This window comes from Clupea harengus, unplaced genomic scaffold, assembly GCF_900700415.2.
Source record: "Clupea harengus unplaced genomic scaffold, Ch_v2.0.2, whole genome shotgun sequence".
NCBI lineage: Eukaryota > Metazoa > Chordata > Actinopteri > Clupeiformes > Clupeidae > Clupea > Clupea harengus.
In genome coordinates, this window is record NW_024879689.1 from 15,442 (window position 1) to 36,831 (window position 21,390).

At 40.7% G+C, this 21,390-nt stretch overlaps 1 protein-coding gene and 1 pseudogene across 1 annotated transcript; both read left to right on the forward strand.

Moving 5' to 3' along the window:
- On the forward strand, nucleotides 1-2,255 carry LOC122129888 (annotated as a pseudogene).
- A 6,048-nt stretch (nucleotides 2,256-8,303) lies between these two features.
- LOC105889175 (transforming growth factor, alpha) lies at nucleotides 8,304-19,288 on the forward strand. The gene is given in 7 exon segments (XM_042704619.1): nucleotides 8,304-8,765; nucleotides 10,920-11,040; nucleotides 11,043-11,128; nucleotides 13,635-13,752; nucleotides 14,712-14,861; nucleotides 16,556-16,665; nucleotides 18,492-19,288. Coding segments are annotated over 7 exon segments (636 nt in total). The 5' UTR covers nucleotides 8,304-8,722; the 3' UTR covers nucleotides 18,500-19,288.
- Nucleotides 19,289-21,390: the final 2,102 nt, after the last annotated feature.

The window sequence follows — 21,390 nt, forward strand, 5'->3', positions numbered from 1 at the left end:
TTTAACAAAGCCAAAGTTATGAATGTTAAATTGTGTTATTTTTTAAGAATAAAGTAAAAAATATACTGTATGTTAAATGGCAGAGCCCCCGGTTAGTGTCATGTATGTCCGTAACGAGGTGCGTTTGGGTTCTGAGAACACCCTCATCAGCTACGTCACTGGGTTCTACCCTCCTCGACTCACGGTGAAGTGGACCAGGAACAACAACAACGTGACACAGGGAGTGAGCTCAAGCCAGGTCCACATAAACAACGACGGTTCCTTCAACCAGTTCTCCATCCTGAAGTTCACCCCTCAGGGAGGGGACATGTACACCTGCACTGTGGAAGCACTCGGCACTGGAGGGTCCCTTGACAAGATACTGGGGTGAGAATGCTACAGCAAATAAACTGTGTGACGCATCCCATTAACCTGGATATATTATATACAACACAAGGCTTTGCAATCAGTTATGAGCCTCTCAGTCCTATAGTGCTTTAAACAAATTATCCTGGACAACAAGTAATCAAGTATTTGCTAAACACTTGTCTTGAAAACTGGTGTAACCATCACAAACATATCGTTGGCAGAGCCATCATCATGTAACATAAGAGACAGATATACAAGAGATACATCACTACTGTGACATGCCTTAAACACTAGATGATGTGGTATACCCAAGATACACCAATTTTCATTGTAGCGAAGGGAGAGCAGGGTCACCCTACCCGGACTCGAACCCAGGTCTACAGGGTGCCAAACATGCTCTCTGACCGCCACACCAAAGAGCCTGGCTCAATGGCATGGCAGCCAGAGAGGCATATTTATTCCGTAGTGACGATCACATAGTCACACTGCCCTCACCTTTGGGAAGCGCACCCATGCGCTTCACGTACACAGGACATCCTCACGCATACACCAATCATGCTTCTCCCATCCAGAGCACCCCACACACACAAGTGCTTCACCCAACCATGGGGTCCTTCACACGGGGTCAACATTCCTGGGGGTCCCTCACACAATGTTCACGGGTGCACCTCCGATGACCTCACAGCAGGGCATCCCACTTCTGACACCATTTGTAGCGAAGGGAGAGCAGGGTCACCCTACCCGGACTGGAACCCAGGTCTACAGGCTCTACAGCCAAACATGCTCTCTGACCGCCACACCAAAGAGGCCCCGGCTCAATGGCATGGCAGCCAGAGAGCATATTTATCCGTAGTGACGATCACATCGTCACAGTCATTATATCATTATATGATACGTTTATTTATTATAACATTATATGATACGTTTATTTATGGCAACAACAGTACGAGCGTTCTGATTGGCTAATGCGTAGTCATGCCAGCTGCGTATTGCCCTCCTCACCGGTCAATACGGATCCGTATTGCCCTCCGACAACATTTTCAAAATGAGCGAAAGCGATCAGTCTGAGTTTTACTATCCAGACAAAAATGAAAACATCAACAGCCATTAGGAAATTCAGAAGAAGCGAAGATTTGTTATTGAAAGTGATGATGAAGACTAGAAACTATAGTTTGAATCATTTGTGTTGTTACTTTACTGTTACTTTACTGCCCATTTTAGCTGAGCCGTGCCTGTCCGTTTTCTATTGATCATTGTAACTTGAAGTTAGCAAGTAATTGGTTGCTACGCAACACCTGAAACACATTGTGGTGTGAAAAGACTTGAGAGCTCAACAAAACGACATGTTTTCTATTTACAATTACCATTTCTTTTCATTTACAAAATGAAAGGAGCGATACATGCCATATAATAAACAACTTATTATATTAAGCTACTGACTATATCAAACTTCAGCTTTGGCGTATCAACCTCGCAATCGATAGCGCTCGGTCGATACGTTAAAGCCTCAGTTTGATATTTCCCAGCATTTACAACTCAAGCCAGCCAGTCTTAGCTCCAACGTTTTACATACTGATTTGTGTGTGCATCTGTGTCTTCCTCAGATGTTGAAGTGTGTGTGTGTGTGTGTGTGTGTGTGTGTGTGTGTGTGTGTGTGTGCGCGTGTGCGCATCTGTGTCTTCCTCAGATGTTGAGGTGCCAGAGTCCAGTCCCTCAGTGTTCTGTGGAGTGGGTCTGACTCTGGGACTGCTGGGAGTGGCTACCGGAACGTTCTTCTTTGTCAAGGGAAAAGAGAGTGCAGGTATGAGAACAGAACAGACATCACATGACAGTTAATTTCTTTGTTGTTGTATAAATTCAACCAGAAATGTGTTTTGTTCAACCTGGTATGCTTAACACTGACCCCTGCTTTAAATAAACTCACACACAGAGGAACTCCGACCTTGGAATTTTTTATTGTAAAAAAATGAATAAAAATACCCAGGGCTAGAGTGATCGGACCAAAGGATGCCAATGACCCTAAGCTTAATACATATGATATGATATGTGCTGATGTTTTTTTTTTTTCTCCTTTCAGGCATAATTCCTCATTAATCAAAGCCCTCCTGAGATGTACTTCCAACAACTGCAGTTGAAGTTTTTCCTAGCTGGAATATGTCAGGGGTTCTTCATGCTGTTCATGTATATATACAGGTACAGATATATATACACAGTAGGAAAACTGAGAAAATTCCAAATTCTAAATAAGTAAGTGAGTAAATAAATAAATATACTATGTCGATGTCTCATGAGTAAACTGTGAGTATACTCATTCAATTCAATTGTATTTATATAGCGCCAAAACGAGATAGGAAGGGGGGGGGGGGGATTGTGTGGCAGAAGGGGAAGGAAAACAATCAAGTGTTGTACACAGCGTGCATTTGGTAGATGTACATATATTTAGTATATACAGACATCAGGTGGTATATACATGATACATACAAAAACAGCTTAGTGGGTATACACTGTGCTCATAGGGTTACTGTTACAGGGGTAAAGAGAGTAGGAACAGAAAAACATGTCGGTGGCGGCAGTAATATATATTGCATATAAATTCTAGCATAGGGTATGGGGTAGAGTAAGTGTACGGCAGTACGGTGGCGGTGGGTGCAGTGGGCCGAGGGTTTCTACAGGTAGATCGGGTGGAGAGACTTCAGCAGCGTCCTATAGCGAAGATAGTCTAGACTAGGAGAGGAAGAAAAGACAGAATGAGTGGGTAGAGTTTGGCTGTCAATATGCGTAGATGAGTGGTGGTGAGGAGCAATGTTTCCACATCCATCAGCAATTGGATCATGCTATAAGGGAGAGAGAACATTTTTTGTTAGTAGACATCAATTTGGGAAACAGATAAGGAGATACTTTTAGGAAGTCAATTAACAGTAGGCAATATGGCCATTTTATCAGTATTAATATAGGCATTAGCAATGTGATATAAATGGAGAGGGAGAGAGAGAGAGGCTGCCTGGCTAGGTGTATGGGAATATTATTTATTTTGTTATGTTTAGTTACGGTTGGCTGGTATGATGCATGCAGATTTGAGTTAGGATGGCAGGGTACACAACAGTACCCAACTGGCTGGAGACAGTCGCAGCATGGGCCGTATGCTGTACCCGAGATCCATAAAGGCCCTCCTTCACGATACAATATACGCTGTCTGTAGCCCAGTTTTATTGATTTGGGGGATTTTGTATGCGTTTAGTTGTGATGAGTTCAAAGAATCTGATGTACAATGCAGGTAAAAACTCTGCATTGTTTATCCTCTCTACAAACACATAATAAATAATTGTAATCAGTAGTAATTACTTTTGATTATGTTATGCATGTGTTTAGTGTTGATGGTCAGTTAATCATGATGTACATGATTACTTTTTAGCCTGCTTTAAAAGGTACAGTGTGTAGTTTTTAGTGATGTCTAGCAGTAGAATAATTATGTTTTCATTAGTGCATAACTACCTGTAACTATGAATTGTTGTGCTTTCGTTAGCTTAGAACGAGCCCTTCGTGTCTACATAGGGAGTGGGTCGATGTAGATACTCGCACACGCTTGTGAAGGGAAGGGTATTCAGCTACTTGCAATTCAGCAACTTCACCACTAAATGCCACACAAGAAATATTGTACAAAGATTAAGGGAAGACTACCAGATCAATGAGAGCAATCGAAGTGATATCTGTGTAAATCAAAGTGTACTTACTTCAACTTAAAGAATTAAATCAAAGATTCCTTTTTAAAGTTAAGTTTCCCATTGCTATTTTCCTGTTTTGTGTTGTCTTTTTCACTAGTTTCAATCTTAGGGAAGAGAAGGGGGAGACCATTGTTGATACTGGCTATCAACTTCAAGTCTGTGCTTCATAGTAGTTTCAGTCTGTCTCAGTCAGAGCTGACAGTGCTCTGATACCCCTTTTCCACCAGCAGGGAATGGGTTCAGTTCTGCTTTGTGCACAAAAAACAGAACCATTCAGAGCATTTGGGCTCGGAACCTGAAAGGTTGGTTTGCAGCTGGACCATGGACTCTCGTTAAGACTTTCATTATTTCCTCAGTCTGCAGAGCGAAGACTTTCTCCTGTTTTTACAGGAATCTTATCTGTTTATGGGCTCTCAGTCAGAGACCTGTTACATTCACTTTGCTGAAGCATCCTTCATTACAGCGGTTTCACTCGTGGAAATGCTAGCTGGTTCGCTAGATGGCACCAAAGTTAAAAGAATGCTGAATGGAACTGGTCCATGAACAAGCTCCCTGTTGGTTGATAACAGCTATGAGAGATGCTGTTGGTTGATAAGGGCTATGAGAGATGCTGTTGGTTGATAAGCTCTATGAGAGATGCTGTTGGTTGATAAGGGCTATGAGAGATGCTGTTGGTTGATAAGGGCTATGAGAGATGCTGTTGGTTAATAAGGGCTATGAGAGATGCTTTTTCGTGACGATGGATGTGCATAGAGTGCCAGACGTGGACCCAAAAGTAAACGGAAATAAACAGATTTTATAAAATGAGAACCGGTTGAAAAAGAATCTTCTTTAACACATCTTTGTAGCAAAACTTGAAGCAATACAAGGGAGTTCCCCCACAGAATCCCAGGTACTTGGATCAATACATTACATAACCTTAACCAATGGAAATGCATAGCACCATGCATAACAGCATAGCACAGCAGCATAGCATAGCACAGCAGCATAGCACAGCACGGCAAAACGTGCCAATGGAAAAGGGACACAAGATGCAGATAACATTAAAAAAAAAGGAATTAGCCTTTCTCAGAACAATTTCCATGCAATGCCTACCTTTTTCATCAGACACACCCAAATGAGGCATCGGTCTGCTCTGGGTCTTAGGTCTGTGTGCATGTCATGAAATTACATTATTAATTATAGTAATATCATTCCTCAAATGGTGCTCAGTGTTTTGCTTCTGACATTGCAATAGTCCATGGACAAGTACAGAGTTTTCAGTTGAGCTAATGATGAGCTCATACATATCATTATCAAGAGCAAGACGCTCTCCATGTGCATCATCTTTTCATTAAAACAGAACGCTAAGTAGTTATACAAAGTTGGACTACCTATTACAGCCAGAAGATGGCGCTGTAGAAGGAGGCAATCTTATCTGAGTTGTCCTACTAATGGTTAAAACAGAACGCTAAGTAGTTATACAAAGTTGGACTACATATTACAGCCAGAAGATAGCGCTGTAGTAGGAGGCAATCTTATCTGAGTTGTCCTATTACTGGTTAACCACATTCAAAGTAACATAGTTGTATACTTTATGTAAATACTTTTCTTAGCACTAAAAGCATCTGATCAAGAGGAGTCTACAGAGTGTTTCATCTGGGTTCTCTTCGCCACACATACCCTGCTCTGTATCACATGAAATGACCCCTGTTGTGTGAGGAGGTCACTGTCTTCCCTGTTTGAATTAATTGTATTTATTAAAGAGGGCACCATTTATAATTTGTTGCATGACTTTTTTATGAAAACATATTATCCCAAGAAGGTTGCAAATGTCTGTTTGTTTGTTCCTTTCTTAAAGCATCAAATGGAGTTTAAAAAGTCTACTGTATGTATGCATTGTTACTGCATTTTGACAAATTATTTAACAAGGAGATCACGTAAGGAGATGAATAAACACATAACTATGGCAAAATGAGAAGAGACTGTGGATGATTTTCTCAGAAAAGAAAGTATGTGCAGTTAGATAATGATGGTAATGCATGTACCCATGGTTTTGTATGTTGGTAGAGGACTACCAGCCCTAGATCACTTAACACTTATGTCCTAGACCCTTCTTGTTGAGAACCAAGAATCAAGCTTTTTAGGATGAAATAATCTCACTTTGTAAGCAAAGGTGAGTTTGTACACACAATACATTTCCTAGGCCCACGCCATCACTTTCATGGCATCAAGCGTGGCACCCTTTATAGACATCAGTGTTTTGTTGAAAGAGGATTTTGTCATTCACTAAATGTTGTATTGACGATTGGTGTGTATTTTATGACAAAAGTCACTGATGTGTCAGTGGGATGGTTAATTATCTTCCTGGCAAAACTTTGATGTAGATGTGCACAGGTGCACCTTGACATATGCATCATGCACATGTAGAAATACAAAATGGATACTCTTATTCATTAAGGTGTATATGAATAAGTTTAAATATATAGCCAGGACATGACTAATGTTGCAGATCCCTATAAATGCTTCATACAGAATGATTTATACAGTTATATTGTTATATTGTATATTGTTATATTGTTTACATGATACTGTAATGCCCCATTCTAATTATTTTAGAAGCCCTTAAACCCTGTTGTAATGTTCAATGTTGCCGGGTAAAGTAAAGTTCCATTCTTGGTTTTAACAAAAAAAAAGGAGACAGAGTTTCAGCTGTATGTGTTGCTCAGGTCAACCCAGAGAAAATACCTGACGTGATCTGTGCTTCATGACTTCTGGGAGAAATGCTGGGGGGAAATGTAATCATATGGGGCTATAGCAGTGCTGGTAAGATGCAGGAAAGTTACAACTCTGTTGTGCACTGTCTTTCCATCCCCCTGTGGTTGATTGGTACACAAATCGAATCATGCAGCAGGATAAACTGAAACATGCTACTAAATCAAGCCTATTTACAACAGAAAAAGAAGAAATTGAGGGATGTGATGCAGATGTTTCAATAGAAAGTTGTGTCTTCATAGTAGGAAGCAGCTGCTTGAAATGAATACAGCCATGAGGAGGAGTGATGTGAGGAGGGGAGTTGCGTAGGCAGCAGATTTAGACAGAGTCTGTCGATTTATGTTTGTTTTGGAAGAATTGAATACAATTGAAATATTTACAACCCTCATTCCTAGGTGACCAGGCCCACACACCACCCCAATAGTATCATCCAAAGAGCAATAGTACATGTCTTCTCTTTTCCTCAGGGCTTGGTCTTTGAACTATAGTTCATTTTATATCAGGTGTTCACGGGTTCACATAACCATGACCAAGGTAGAGAAATACCTCTCTGGTAAGATATCTGAAAATACTTCACACCACATGTGGTCTCAGTTTTACTGGTATGTTTTGGGATATCTAACAAGGATGAAATCAACAATTATTTTGTATCAAAACTCACTTGCTCCATTTGTGAATTCAAAACGTGAAAGACATCCTAAAGCCCTAATCACCAACTCAGTGCTTCTCTGATTGGTTATAAATCCAAGCTCTACTGATCAACTTGAGTAAGTTTGAGTCTATAGACTGTTGCCACGTTGTTTTATGACTCTCAGAGAAATGTGCATGAAGTTGAGTCCATACCCACTATTCGTTTCTGCTGCATACTGGAAATAATCGTATAGACTAATAGCCTTCTCCCTCAAAATAACGACGTCTTTACAACGAGAGCGGCTTCTGATGGACATGAATTATTGTTCAATTGAAACAGATCGACATGTCAAACCAAGAGAAAATACTTGACGAGATCCGCCACAGAAAAATAGTTGCGTTTAAGGAGGAGGAAGGAGGCCGTCTTTTAGACTCATCAACCAGTCACAGCAATATGACAACACTTTAACATCGCTCTACTCAAGCATTGTCTACACTAAGACAAAATCAGAGAGAAAGTCAGATCATATGGGGTGAAAGAGCAGTCAAGAAGGCCGAGCGAGAAAGCGGTGAAACAAATTTGTGGGCCAATTTGAAAGGCGGCTGCGATGAGACGGACCTAACCAAATATGATATGAAAATTTGAAGATTGAGTTATCTTAATAAGATTCTTGTGATGAGAGGTATTTTAGATTCAAAATAAGCCTTGGACAAGCTATTTCTGGAGGGGAAATAAAGATATAGCCAATAGGTGAAACTTGCGTATACCCCGCCTCCATGCCTCCCTGTCACTTGCAAACACATTCCACACCAAGCTGTCAGTCACCCATACTTTCCTCTCCCTCTCTCGCGACGCACACGCTCAATCATATGGTAATTCCGTCACAGCGTAAGACCAGGGGTAGTTCAAGACAGTATACAAGCGTTCACCTCGAGCCTGTGTATGTCTGTAAAATTAGTAAATAAAAATAAGTTGAAGTGTAAGGAAATTAAGTGTCACGTCACAGTGTTGTGCGCATCTCTAGTCAAATGACTTGAGAAGCTCCAAACTTGCAGAAAATTGTTATCTACCGGGTAAAGCAGGCTCATGGCTTTATCAGAGAGTGAGGAGATCCTTGCTCAGCTCATTCCGCCTCGCCAGCCAGGAGCTGAACTCCAAATTAAACGCGTGTCACCACAAAAATCGATGGAGTTGGACATTAATCTTTTTTTTCAGCGCATAATCCTTATAAGTGCGCCAAAGGTCTTGGGTCTCACCATAAAGCCTTATGATGAATCTTGTTTTCTGGGATACGATTTTTCTTCTTACAGGTGAGTTAAACGGCGTAGTAGCACATTGGTGTTAAACGTGCAGAGTTTGTTTGTTGAACGGGTTGTATCTAGCATAAATGTAATTATAAAAGATAGGCTACCGCATTTATTGGGAATCGAGAGATATAACCAACGCACTTTTTTCACTCGCCTGATGTTGTTTGAAAAAATTAGTTGAAGAATGTGAAGGATAAATGTTTTTAGCCTAGGAGAATGTTCTAGGTTCACTGGCACCATTATTTCGAGTGGTCAAAGTCAAAATTCAAAATGCCCATTTAATGAACCGTCTTTGAGCAATATATTCTAATCAAATCGAGCACAATGTATAGTACAAAAATGATAGTCATAACACTAGTCTACATTGAATTGGCACGACTGCGATTATTACCTCTGCCAAGGAGGTTATGTTTTTGGCTTGGTTTGTTTGTCTGTCAGCAGGATTATGTAAAAACTGCTAAACCAATTTTCATGAAACTTGGTGGAAGGGTGTAGCATAGACCAAGGAAGAACCCCTTCAATTTAGGAGCGGATCGGAATCACCTGGCGGATCGACGAATTATTTGTCACTTTCATTAACATTGCAAGATAGGGCAGTTGGCCTTGGCTGAGGTCTGCGCTCTCCGGATGCCCTTCTAGTCTATTCATGGCTTTGCCACAGAAAGGTCTCTCTCTCTCTCGTCATTAATACGTTTAGGTAAGCTTAGGTTAAATTTAGACCCATTGTTGTGGGCAGATCTTTTGATCAAGACGTCTCAAGAAGTCTATACACTTTGCCTTGAGAGCCATGCAAAGCAGATTCGGACATAGAAAAGACTTACTTCTTATCATTAACCTTTATCAGCAGTTACAAAGAATACAGCTTCATTTAAAATGATGTCTTCCTTGTCTTGAATGTTGTCTTTTTGTAGGTTGTCTTTTATGTATTTGCTGCTTTCCCCCGTCCCCAACAGACCACATTTGGCAATTCAACAAACCCATAGCAGGTGATGAGGAGGTTTCAAATAGACCGTCAGTCTCAGGATGTGGCTCATGTCTTGAAATCCAGGTGCTAGAAATACCACGAAATGTATAGGAAGGTGTAAACCCCTTATGATGGTTCACAGAAAGTTACGTTTTTAGAGAGAATTTAAAGCATTTTCACACAGCTTGCTCTTATTCTGATGGTGAGATTGAATGAACTGTGAAGAGGAGGTTTTTAATACAGGCTACTGCAGTTTCATCTGAGTTTCATCTTGAGATGTCAATGGAAATAAGGCATCAATAAATGTAAGGGAGGGAAGCTTAATGGTTCATAGTGAACGTTGTTGTGGAAATTAATTGTAACACCATCTATATTTAGTTAGGGTATGTAGAATTTGCAAATTAAATCAGTGAACTGGACCATTCTTTCTTCCAGTTTCGGAAGGGAGATAATCTGAATATGGGGACATTGCATGCTGCTCATTGGCTCGAGGTGTTGCTCTGAAATACCAGTCCTCTATAACAGGACTTTGCCAGAACCTGGAGCTTGATCTGCCTATGATTTCTTCTTCCCCACACACGTCTGTGGGTAAATCACTAGGATGTAAACTACCAGTAAAGAAGAAGGCTCACTCTTCTTCATAATGTGTAGAGTGTGGAATAAGATAAACTGACAAACTTGCAGGTGCACACCCAACCAACCTAAGTATTCAAGAAACTCTGAATACAGAAATGGTTTACATTCTGAATTAGTTTCAAGAATCACTGTTTAAAACTGGTTAAAACTGGTTAAAAAGGGGTGACCGTTCACAATCCTAGATAAGGGTATTATATAGATTATTGTGAAGTGATCTCTGAAATATCAGGTGGATTTACATTCTGAGTATTTATTTAATCATGTTACAGTGATATAAATTATTTGATACTTCATATGCTTGTGCAGATGCTTATGTTCCTTCAGTCTGTGTTCTCCTTGGGTTCCTTGGGACTCAAACCCATGCCTTTGATGTTGTTGACACCCTGCCTGATATCAGTAAAATACCCTCCAAAGGCACGCTAGAGACCTTAGAGGTTATGAATTCAGAGCCGAAGTGATGAACAGCCAGCTTTGCACAGGTGCCCTGTGTTGGAGTAATAATGTTTGAGGAATAATGCAAACCAATGGCTTGAAATGTGTTTCAATTCATTTTGAAGGGTCCTTTTTTAGCTATGGACAGCTCCCAGAAAATTCTACTACAGCCTCAACCACACAATCTACTGCCACAACAACGGCCACAACAACGGCAAGTCCAGCCACCAGTACCTTGGCCAGCTCTACGCCAGCTCTACCGCCAGCTCTACAATCAGCTCCACCATCAGCTCCACCACGGGCTTCTCCACCACAACCCGCCACCCAGAGAGAAGTGAGTGCCCATTCCCCAGGCTTGACTGGTGATGACTGTGCATGACTGCTGTTCATTGTGCGTGTGCGCTGGGTCTATGGCCGTTGTGTTTGTGTCTGCCCTCCGGTCACAGTTGTGGGCTGTTGGCCTCTGCAGACCAGACGTTCACTTGCATGCAGTGGGAGAACGACTGAATGCATCTCATTATGAAGCCAATTAAGCCAGAAACGCACACAATTTTGGAATAGAATGGGTTGCCAGTCCAGGTTAAGCGGAAATCCATGTGTTCATGGGAAAGGCACTTTTGGATAATGACTTGAGTTAAAGCTTTACTTCATCCTGTGCGTCTGTCTTGGGCCAGAATGCGGAAGAGAGTATGACAGGACATCTGTAGGGCATCTGTCTGAGGGACAGAGGGCTTCTACTTGCATCTGAAAGCTGGGAACAGTACAGGAATACTGGAATTCAAAGCTTGCTATGCATCCTCCTGTGCTATTCTCTCTTTCCCTCTCTCCCTCTCTCTCGTAGTCTTACTCCGTCTTTTTTACTCTCCTCTCGCTCCCCTTTCCCAGCTGTCATATTTTGAAATGTGTACTCGGTCAAAATGTGAAAACACATTCTTCCAGACTGGGTTCAGGCTGACACGGGGGTATTTATAGCTTTTCTTGTGGATTGCCTGGTTGGAGACTCTTCAATAATCTGGAGAATAGTCAGAGGAGGATGAGAGAAACAGGGGGAAGTGAAGCCTGAAAGAATAAGCGTCCACCTCTTGAAATGATTGCAGGTCGTTTGAATACTTAGTTTGACATAAAACATCACACAAGGAGACCGTGGGTCTTACCCGCTCAGTGACAATCCCTGAGAAAAATTGTGCAGTTCTGAGCATTCGCATGCCTACAGAGCATGTATGCTGTTGCCTCCAGCCTCTCTTGACCTGTTTTCCAAGGTCTTTGTTAAATGATAACACAGGGCCAATAATGACAATAATGTAGTACATCCATGCTGCCCAGAGTGTTTCTGTTACACTATATTGTATCTTGGCACAGTTTTTAGTTATGGATCGGTTTAGTTGAAACTGTGTTTTCGATCACTTTATAGTTGTTTTCTTCCACAGTCTGGCTGCAGGCAGCTTCAATATTGAGTTTACCGTTCTGTGTCAGATTGTTAGGAGTCAGGGGTGTCATCCAAGAGGAATTACTTGAATGTCTTCCAAAAAACTCATTTTAGGAAATGGGAAATTTGCCATGTTGTATGCATGTTTTTTTTTTTTGACAGAAACTGTTGCAAGCCCTTCTTTCTGGTCAGGTTTTATTAAATTAATCAGTTTTTCCTGGATGTTGGCCTTTTTGGAATGGCTAGTTGATCAGCTTTGGGTCAAATAATACTTTAAACATCTGTTGGGAAGAGAGCCTAATGTTTTACACATTTTGTATGTACTATTTTGATGTGCATTTTCTAATATGTTCCCAGTGCTATATGTGCAAGTGTAATGGAGGCCATTGGGTCAGTGCTTCGCTGTTCCCAGCTATACAGCTTCTCATAGGCTGCTGTGCTATTGCCTGTTTTCAATCCGAGAGAATACATTTATTTTACAATCTCTCAGAATATATGGACTCTTATCTTTTTTCATTAGACATATTTATTTCAAGTATTTTAGCATCAGTGGTCAGTATAGATTAGAATACTATTTTAGTAGAACTGGTTTGTTATACGTTTGAAATGTAATGGAACTTGTGAAAGCTAATGCTAACTTAACTAATAATTCCATTTTCAAAGATGTTCGATGGGGAATCCAAAAGACTATGCAAAACTAAACGACTGATTTAAATGATTTCTGTAACCGTAAGGTGAAATCGGATCAGAGAAGCCCTGTGTGAAAATGGAACAGAAACTGCATTAGGCCAGTGCTGATTGTTGGTGTAATGCTTTGCTTTTGACATGTATATCTGTGTGCCTTTACCTACAGAGCATGTATGCTGTTGCCTCCAGCCTCTCTTGACCTGTTTTCCAAGGTCTTTGTTAAATGATAACACAGGGCCAATAATGACAATAATGTAGTAAGGTGAAAGAGAAGCCCTGTGTGAAAATGGAACAGAAACTGCATTAGGCCAGTGCTGATTGTTGGTGTAATGCTTTGCTTTTGACATGTTTATCTGTGTGCCTTTACCTCTGCCAGAGTTTGACATGTATATCTGTGTGCCTTTACCTCTGCCAGAGTTTGACATGTATATCTGTGTGCCTTTACCTCTGCCAGAGTTTGACATGTATATCTGTGTGCCTTTACCTCTGCCAGAGTTTGACATGTGTATCTGTGTGCCTTTACCTCTGCCAGAGTTTGACATGTATATCTGTGTGCCTTTACCTCTGCCAGAGTTTGACATGTGTATCTGTGTGCCTTTACCTCTGCCAGAGTTTGACATGTGTATCTGTGTGCCTTTACCTCTGCCAGAGTTTGACATGTGTATCTGTGTGCCTTTACCTCTGCCAGAGTTTGACATGTGTATCTGTGTGCCTTTACCTCTGCCAGAGTTTGTAGCGGCGGCGGTTCACTCACACCACTTTGATGACTGTCCTGACTCTCATAATCAGTTTTGTTTCCACGGCACCTGCCGCTTCCTGATCCTGGAAGAGACCGCAGCGTGCATGTGAGTTCACATTCTCTGATCCTCCCACAAACAGAAGTCAAGCACAACACCACCTCAATTGAATCAAACTTCTATTCTCTCTTTGGCTTTGACTAAAATACAGCGGATTTCTTTTGTCTGTCTAACTCATTTTCCTGAGAGAGCATTTCATTTAGAACAGACGTGATAACATGTTAATGTTTGAAGTAGCAGATTAGCTTAATTGGATCATTTAAAAATCATGCCAGCATTTTCAAATTTGATGAAGAGTGCATTACTTGAAGATGACTTTCTATCTGAGAAATCCACTGGCTAGTTAGAATTGCTGGCTTCGCAGAAGTGTATAGCCTTGTCAGCTTCTGTCTTTGGTTGACTGGAAACACTGATATGATGGACAAGTGAAAGATCATTAGGGGGACACTGATGCAGGAGATTGGTTGACTTTGTGGAGACTGGCAAGAGGACAATGGAGCACAATGGCTTGCCTGCACAGCAGATCTGCTGTCATAGATATTAACTGGTCTTTTATGTGACTAGACCTCAGTCTACAATATCAACATTGCCATCCTGTCTTTTATTTTGCACCCCTTCCTGGGTTTTATACCGTTAACCCTTTGAATCTTGCACATCCATGATGGGATTCACACACTCTCTCTCTCTCTCTTTCTCATTTACATTTACATTTAGTCATTTAGCAGACGCTTTTATCCAAAGCGACTTACAATGTATACACATTTTACATTTACACTGATGGCACACTGCACATCAGGAGCAGTTAGGGGTTCAGTGTCTTGCTCAAGGACGCTTCGACAGGGAATCGAACTAGCAACCTTCTGATTACTAAACGACTTTCTCTCTCCCTCTCTCCCTCTCTCCCTCTCTCCCTCTCTCCCTCTCTCCCTCTCTCCCTCTCTCCCTCTCTCCCTCTCTCCCTCTCTCCCTCTCTCCCTCTCTCCTCCAAAACTCCCACACACTGCCAGATGCCACCAGGGTTTTGTGGGGATGCGCTGTGAGCATGCTGACCTGCTGGCTGTGGTCGCCACCAACCATGGCCAGCACACGGTGGCCACCATGCTGGTTCTCTGTGTGGTTGGCTCCGTGTTGCTCATGCTACTCTTCACCCTCCTCAAGTGAGTATCCTCATCCTCATCCTCTGTCTCTCCTCAGTTCTTCTGACATCCTAGTCATGCACAGCCTGAACTGTAGAGCAGTCGTCCCTGGGGTGGTTGTTTACAGGAGGGGTACCCAACCATCCCTCTGCAGATCTACCCACTCGAAGAATTTAGTCTCAACTCTAATCGAACACACCTGGCTCTAATATTCGGATTCTCCTAAAGGGCTTCATTAGCGAACAAAGTCCATTTCAAGGCACTAACAGCATTTGGCATGAGTAGCTCAGCCGGAGGAAATTTTGGCTGCTCTGGTTTAAAAGTGTTATTTCTTTCAAGGTAGTGTAAGTATCGCTACATCTTTGATGCTGGTTTTTATGAGCACATATCTGTATCTTGCCTTAAAAGAGGGGATAGAAATGCCAGAAGCCAATAGTTTTCAACATGAGTACTTTCTCATTACTGATTGTGATTTTAAGGTCATATAAATGGTGCAGGTTTTTGTACAAATGTTAGTGTGTGCGGAAAGGAGGATTTCTTTTTAATATTTATTTTACTGGACCAAAATGTTTCCCAAGCTTTTTTTGTTTAATTTAAAATTACAAACACATATCTAGTGATTATGGATAGAGATAAAGAGCTCATTGACTTCTGTGATTGATTCTGGTTATGTGCTTTGGATTAGATTTAATCTTAGTATTTCAAACAGCACTCTTAGTGCTTTAAAGAAGTAACTGCATGTCATTAAATACGAACCTGCTGTAAAGGCTCTAGAAAGCTTAGAACTTCTACTTTCACAAAAGTCAATTCCAAGTTATTCATTTAATATTCCAACGTTCCTTGAGTGGTCCCCCTCAAAATACAAGTGTTTGTCCCACTTCATTCATCTGTATTCCTCAAATATGCTCATGGAAAATAATAATTATGGAATATAATTTCAAAATAACATTTGTCACTACTCTATTCTAACTTGAATAACTTTTGATTGGGATGAGTTCCAATTTCTTTCAGGTGGTGGCATATCCGTGTGGGCATTTCTACGTAAAATCTGACCCGTACAATTTAACTTCAACTTTTTAAAAATAGTTCTGAATGCAACAGAGAAACCATGCCATTGTAAAGACATGTGAACATGAACAGTCATCTTGTGGTTATCCACGTTTTCTGAACAGAGCCAAATTCATGGAACCTCTCATCATTTGACTGCTTATTTGATGTGGACTTGAATGAGGTGTCTGATGACCCAATAGCACAAACACAAGTCAAATGTGCACGCAAACAATGTTTTTACTGTGTATGAGTAGGACATTGTTGAAGTGATGTGAACCTGACTACAAAAGATTGTCCATTTAATGCTGCACTAATGCGCAATCAAAACAAACCACAGGGAGAGAGGAGGGGGCACCACAATCCTTCATGTTATTATTTCGGTTAAGTATATAGTGTATAGCCTATATTTGTTTAATGGTGTAGTAGTCTGAAAAGTACATTATTATCTATTTCAATGTATTTTTATGTGTTTACTATTTGGTGCCCCATAGTGCACTTGGGGCCCTATGCACAGCGTGTGCCCTGTGTGTAAGTAGCAGCGGCACTGGCCTGTCACCTAGGCTCATGACCGGTAACTTAACCAGCACAGTCCACCTCTCTCTCTCTCTCTCTCTCTCTCTCTCTCTCTCTCTCTCTCTCTCTCTCTCTCTCTCTCTGTGGTGTAGTTGCTGGTGGAGGCGTGGAGGCTGTGAGCGAGGCCGGCTGCTGACCTGCTTCTCTGAGAAGCCCAGCAGTATACTGAAGACCAGGACCTCCTGCTGCCACTCGGAAACCGGTACTGTACTCACCGTCACGTACTTTCAACCTTTTGGCCCGACTTTACTTTGTTTTTCGCTTTGTAAGCACATTGTCATTTTTGTCGTGTTTGTCGTGGGGAGCTTAATTATACATGTCGATGGGGGATCTGGGTTTTGTCACTCAACGTTGAGCTGGAATGGGAGGTGAGATGTGTAAATGGCCTACTGTGCTCTTTTTGCTGAAGCGTTCACGTTCACCTGGTGGCCCATCTGTCTTTTGTCCCCTCTTTGAGGACGGCACAAAGACAAACTCAACTTTGAGTTACCTTCAGTAGAAACCATCGATGTATAGTTCTGTTTTGCCGTGCTCGTCCTGAACATCTGTTATTAAATTCCTGAGTGCCCTCATGGTTCTTGTTCTCCGTCAAAAACAGATTTTGGGTGGGATACTCCGTATAATAGCCGAGAGCTTTAATGGCTTTCACAAATCATTCAAACAAATCCATGTCTATAGGCCATTGCGTTAAATTGGACCAGAGTTGTACAGAGCTCGAGGGCTTGTCAGTTCTGCACTATGTCAACCTTGCAGGTTTGACTGAGAGCCAATTGAGCAGTGAGGGGATTTGGACCAAAACGTACAAATGATCATACCATCATTTGCCCTCTTGTAAGGCTCTGGCTTACCACATAAATGTATGCAATTAGAATTGGAATTGTAGGAATCTTGGACAGTCAGGATGTCTAATTATCATGTTCCTAAGGTTGCTGTGTTTGTTGGGTATGGCTTTCTTTATTGAATTAAATTTGGCAGCTGAAAACTGCACTTCGTTTTTTCTGGCAGCGGCACATGTGAGAGAGTTAGAGGATATATGGAAGTCATTGTTGCCATAGACTCAGTCCCATGGTATTGTCTTTGTTTTTTCCATCATGTTTCAAGAAAAAACATTATTTTGTTTGCTGTCTGTCTTTAAATCACCTTCTCTTTCATTCTTTTCTCTGCATGTCTTTCCAGGCCATGTTCCCTATGCACGAGGTATCATCTTGTGAAGTCATATACATGTACATCATTCACTGACACTTAGCAAGTCATTTGAAAGGGACTTAGACCTTCTGTCCTCTCAAAGAAGGAAGGAAGGAAAAGAACAAAATGAGACTAAATCTGTGGTCACTAGGGTTGGGGACAGATGGGGATTCACTCAAAGCTAAACAGTCTTACATGAGGTATTCAGTACAAGGCAATGTAGAACATTACAGTTGTTAGATAAATACAGTGTGAAAACATTATTCACAAAAAATTGAATTTTTATAATGATGAACCCATGCTAATGCCAGTAGAATACAGTAGAACACAAACACAGTGAGGTAGAAGTCAAGTTTATGATGGGTGATTTGATTATCCAAAGTCTAGATTAAGACCAGAAAAGCATTGATCATTGTCTTGACACAGAAAGTGGATTCACAAAGAGTTCATGCACATTGTTGCAGTTGGTTACTGTTACAAATAGTCTCTAGACAGCAGTGACCAATTTGTGAGAGACTTTTTTTTAGATCTTCAAAGTAAAAGGATGTCAGAGCCATGTAAGGTCATCAAGGCTTGAGGAAAATATTAAATACGGATCAAATAGAACATGTTTAGGTGTTTTCTATTGTCTGTAAACTGTTAGCGACTACCGCAGATCCCACATGAGCCGTGTTTTATGCCTGCCAGTGTAGAAGTACACCCTCATCACTGCTGTTTATTGTTACTGTAAAAGAAAAAATCAGCAAATTGCCAGTTCCATAATGACAATAAATGTTAATATTAAAAATACATTGTGAACATGGCACTGTTTGTTTGAATATGCTTCTTGTGTTTTTTTAACAGTGGTTTGAAAGCTGGATCTGCGGTGTGCCTCAAATGCCCGTCCCTTGCCCATCTCCCTCCCAGGCCCTTGCCTATTGTGTGGAATTACTTGGACTCAACATCAGACGGGCAGAGCACTCCCTGTGATGGATTTAGAGATGGATGCAGTCATTTCCTCAGTGTTCTACGGATTGGGACACTAAGCAGACCTGTTATGATAGTGGACGATAGAAGGACCTTGTGTCTCTCTTGCATGTCGAAAATCTCCCTGAAGTTATTGAGATCACAGACAAAGAGACCGACGAGAGAACGAGGGTGTGAAACAAGACTGAACGAAAAGATTAACCACACCACAAGATACAAGCTTGTAAGCAAGTATTTCGAGTTCAGTGGACTTCTGGCAAATAATGTATCTATAAACCCAACCTGAACAGTAACTTAACCCTGTGATAGTGTTAGGATCTTAAGAATGAAAAGTATTATTAGGAATGTGACTTTTAATTGCACATATGGTACTTGACCTCCAAGGACATTTAAAAACACTCAAGGGTTGTCCTCCATTTTTGTCTTTTAAATATATCACTTTTTAAAACAACTGGTCACGTACAGAAGACAACAAGCACAGTTGTATTTTAGCCCTGAGTTACATGGTGTTAGACACTGACAGAGGAGCAAATCCTCTAAACTAAATTCTTTTGTTTTTAACATTTAATCATGAGGGGTTTACACATTTATTCCACAAGTGGACAAAAATGGGACATGAATTTACGACTTGTGTGTTGATCATCATTAGCTGAGCCACAACACACGGACAATGACAAAAAAGGACAATGACCACTTCATGGAAAAATCGAGTGCACGGTACTTTAAAAACTACTTTTGACATTATGAATTTCAACACAGCATATTTCCCTTCTGAGACTGCTAACTGGTTGTTACGTATGCTTTGGAGAGGAGAGTTGTATTGCTAAAACATTTATCCACTATAGTACCATTTATTGTCTTGCTATTTCATAATAAGACCAACCTATTTTTTTAATCTTTGCACTTTAAGTACGTACAGCCTTCAAAACATATTTTACATGGCTCAAAGACATGATGTGTTCCAGTTCTTATCCTGGCATTTCTTGAAGTTAGTGTGCAAACAGCTAGGGGCTTCTGCAATGTTTATATGAAATTAGTGTCCCCACATTTTGTATCACATTTGATCACATAGAGCACTTGTGAATATAGATTCACATTTATTAGCGGATAAAATAATCTGTAGCCAAAAAGACAGGATTTTTCACTTGCCTAGAATCAACCAAGATCACTCTATTGCAACAAAAAGTAAATGTTACCTGTACTGCCTTCAATAACAGAGGTTCAATAACAACCTTGATGTCCTGTAGTTAAGTGTAGTTAAAATATTTTCCATTATTTACTTCAAATTTCAATTCTCTAGGAATTGTATGCACATTTGACCATAATGCCCCTTTTATTGTAAACTGTTAAATTATATTAATCAACTTTTCTAATCGAATCTGTTTACCTAGATGAAAAGTACCACTAACAACTAGTTGGTTTGATCCTGCATATGTGGAAAATCCTGGCTAAGAGGTTATGTCACTGTAGAAATCCACTCCCACAACTCCAAAGCCTTCTGTTGATTAGCAGAATGCAGCACGTTTTCAAGAAATATATTTCACCTTCACATTTAAGATGCACCAACACAAGAACCACACGAGAGCACACTAGCACCATAGCACAAAATGTTTTAAACAAAGCTGCCATGCTAACTAATATTCTTAAGGAATGTCAAGGGTTCTGCAGAAGTCATGCAGTGACCAGCACTGTTTCTAAATCATCTCAGTGTTACTTCTGGAGCCTGGGGGAGGTGTGTACTTCTCTATCGCTGATGATAAAAAAAAAAAGGTTTTATCTGCTTGATAAAATGGCATTCCTGTATTTGAAGGGTGATGCCTAATGAGTGGAGAACAGGATAATGTGTTGTGTGTCAGAGAAGAATTAGTTTTGTCTTGCCTTTATAGCAGTTTAGTGTACAGTGTAGAAGACAGCAGGGCAAAAGAAAAGAAGAGCTTACCTCTGTCCCTATAGACTTCTGTGGGTAGGATAAGACCTGAGAGCGTAAGATATCCTGCCAAGTGTTTGTTCACAAGAATGTACTGATTTTGTCAATGTCCATATGGCTTAAGAAAAAAAGAAGACCATCTAGAGAAAAACAATTGAGTCCTGTGAAATACCTCAAATGTCTGCAAACATAGATTATGTGGCTAAACGTATTTGAGACGGATACATTTTGTTTATTGTTTATTATGGTATGGTTTATTTATTGAAGTTGTTTGATATTATTATTTCAGCTTTGCTTCTTATGTGACTCCATGCGAAGCAGTGTGAGTCTGCAAGACCAATGATGATTAATGCTAAAAGGCTGTACACAATCTCTGTGTTGGGGGGGATAGGGAAGTGATTTATTCTGCTGTTCCCCTGAAATGCCAGAACTCTAAAAAGAATGAAGACAATTTATATAATTTACTGCAGTTCAGAAAATGATTTGTGTCTGTCAGTTGTGGAATCAGTTTAACCTGAGGGTGTTGCATGGTATAATTGAATGATCTTCCTTGACTGATGAATGATAATGGGTTGACTTGAGATGATGGCTGCATAGCATAAGTCGTGGCAAGTCCTGTCGTTTCATTTGAGCCACAAACACCATTAATATGTTTCATCAAGGCTGAAGTCTTTTCTGTAATGACCCTTCAGTTTTGTGTCCTCTGGTCTACATTTGACATTTGTGTCAGTTTAAGCTCTCAAAATGTACCTTGATAATCAGTTGAGAGTTCAAAGGCAATGTGTAACTGTATGCAAACTGTTTCCTCTCTCCATGTATGTGTATAAAGCCCTTTGTTAGCTGAGAGAT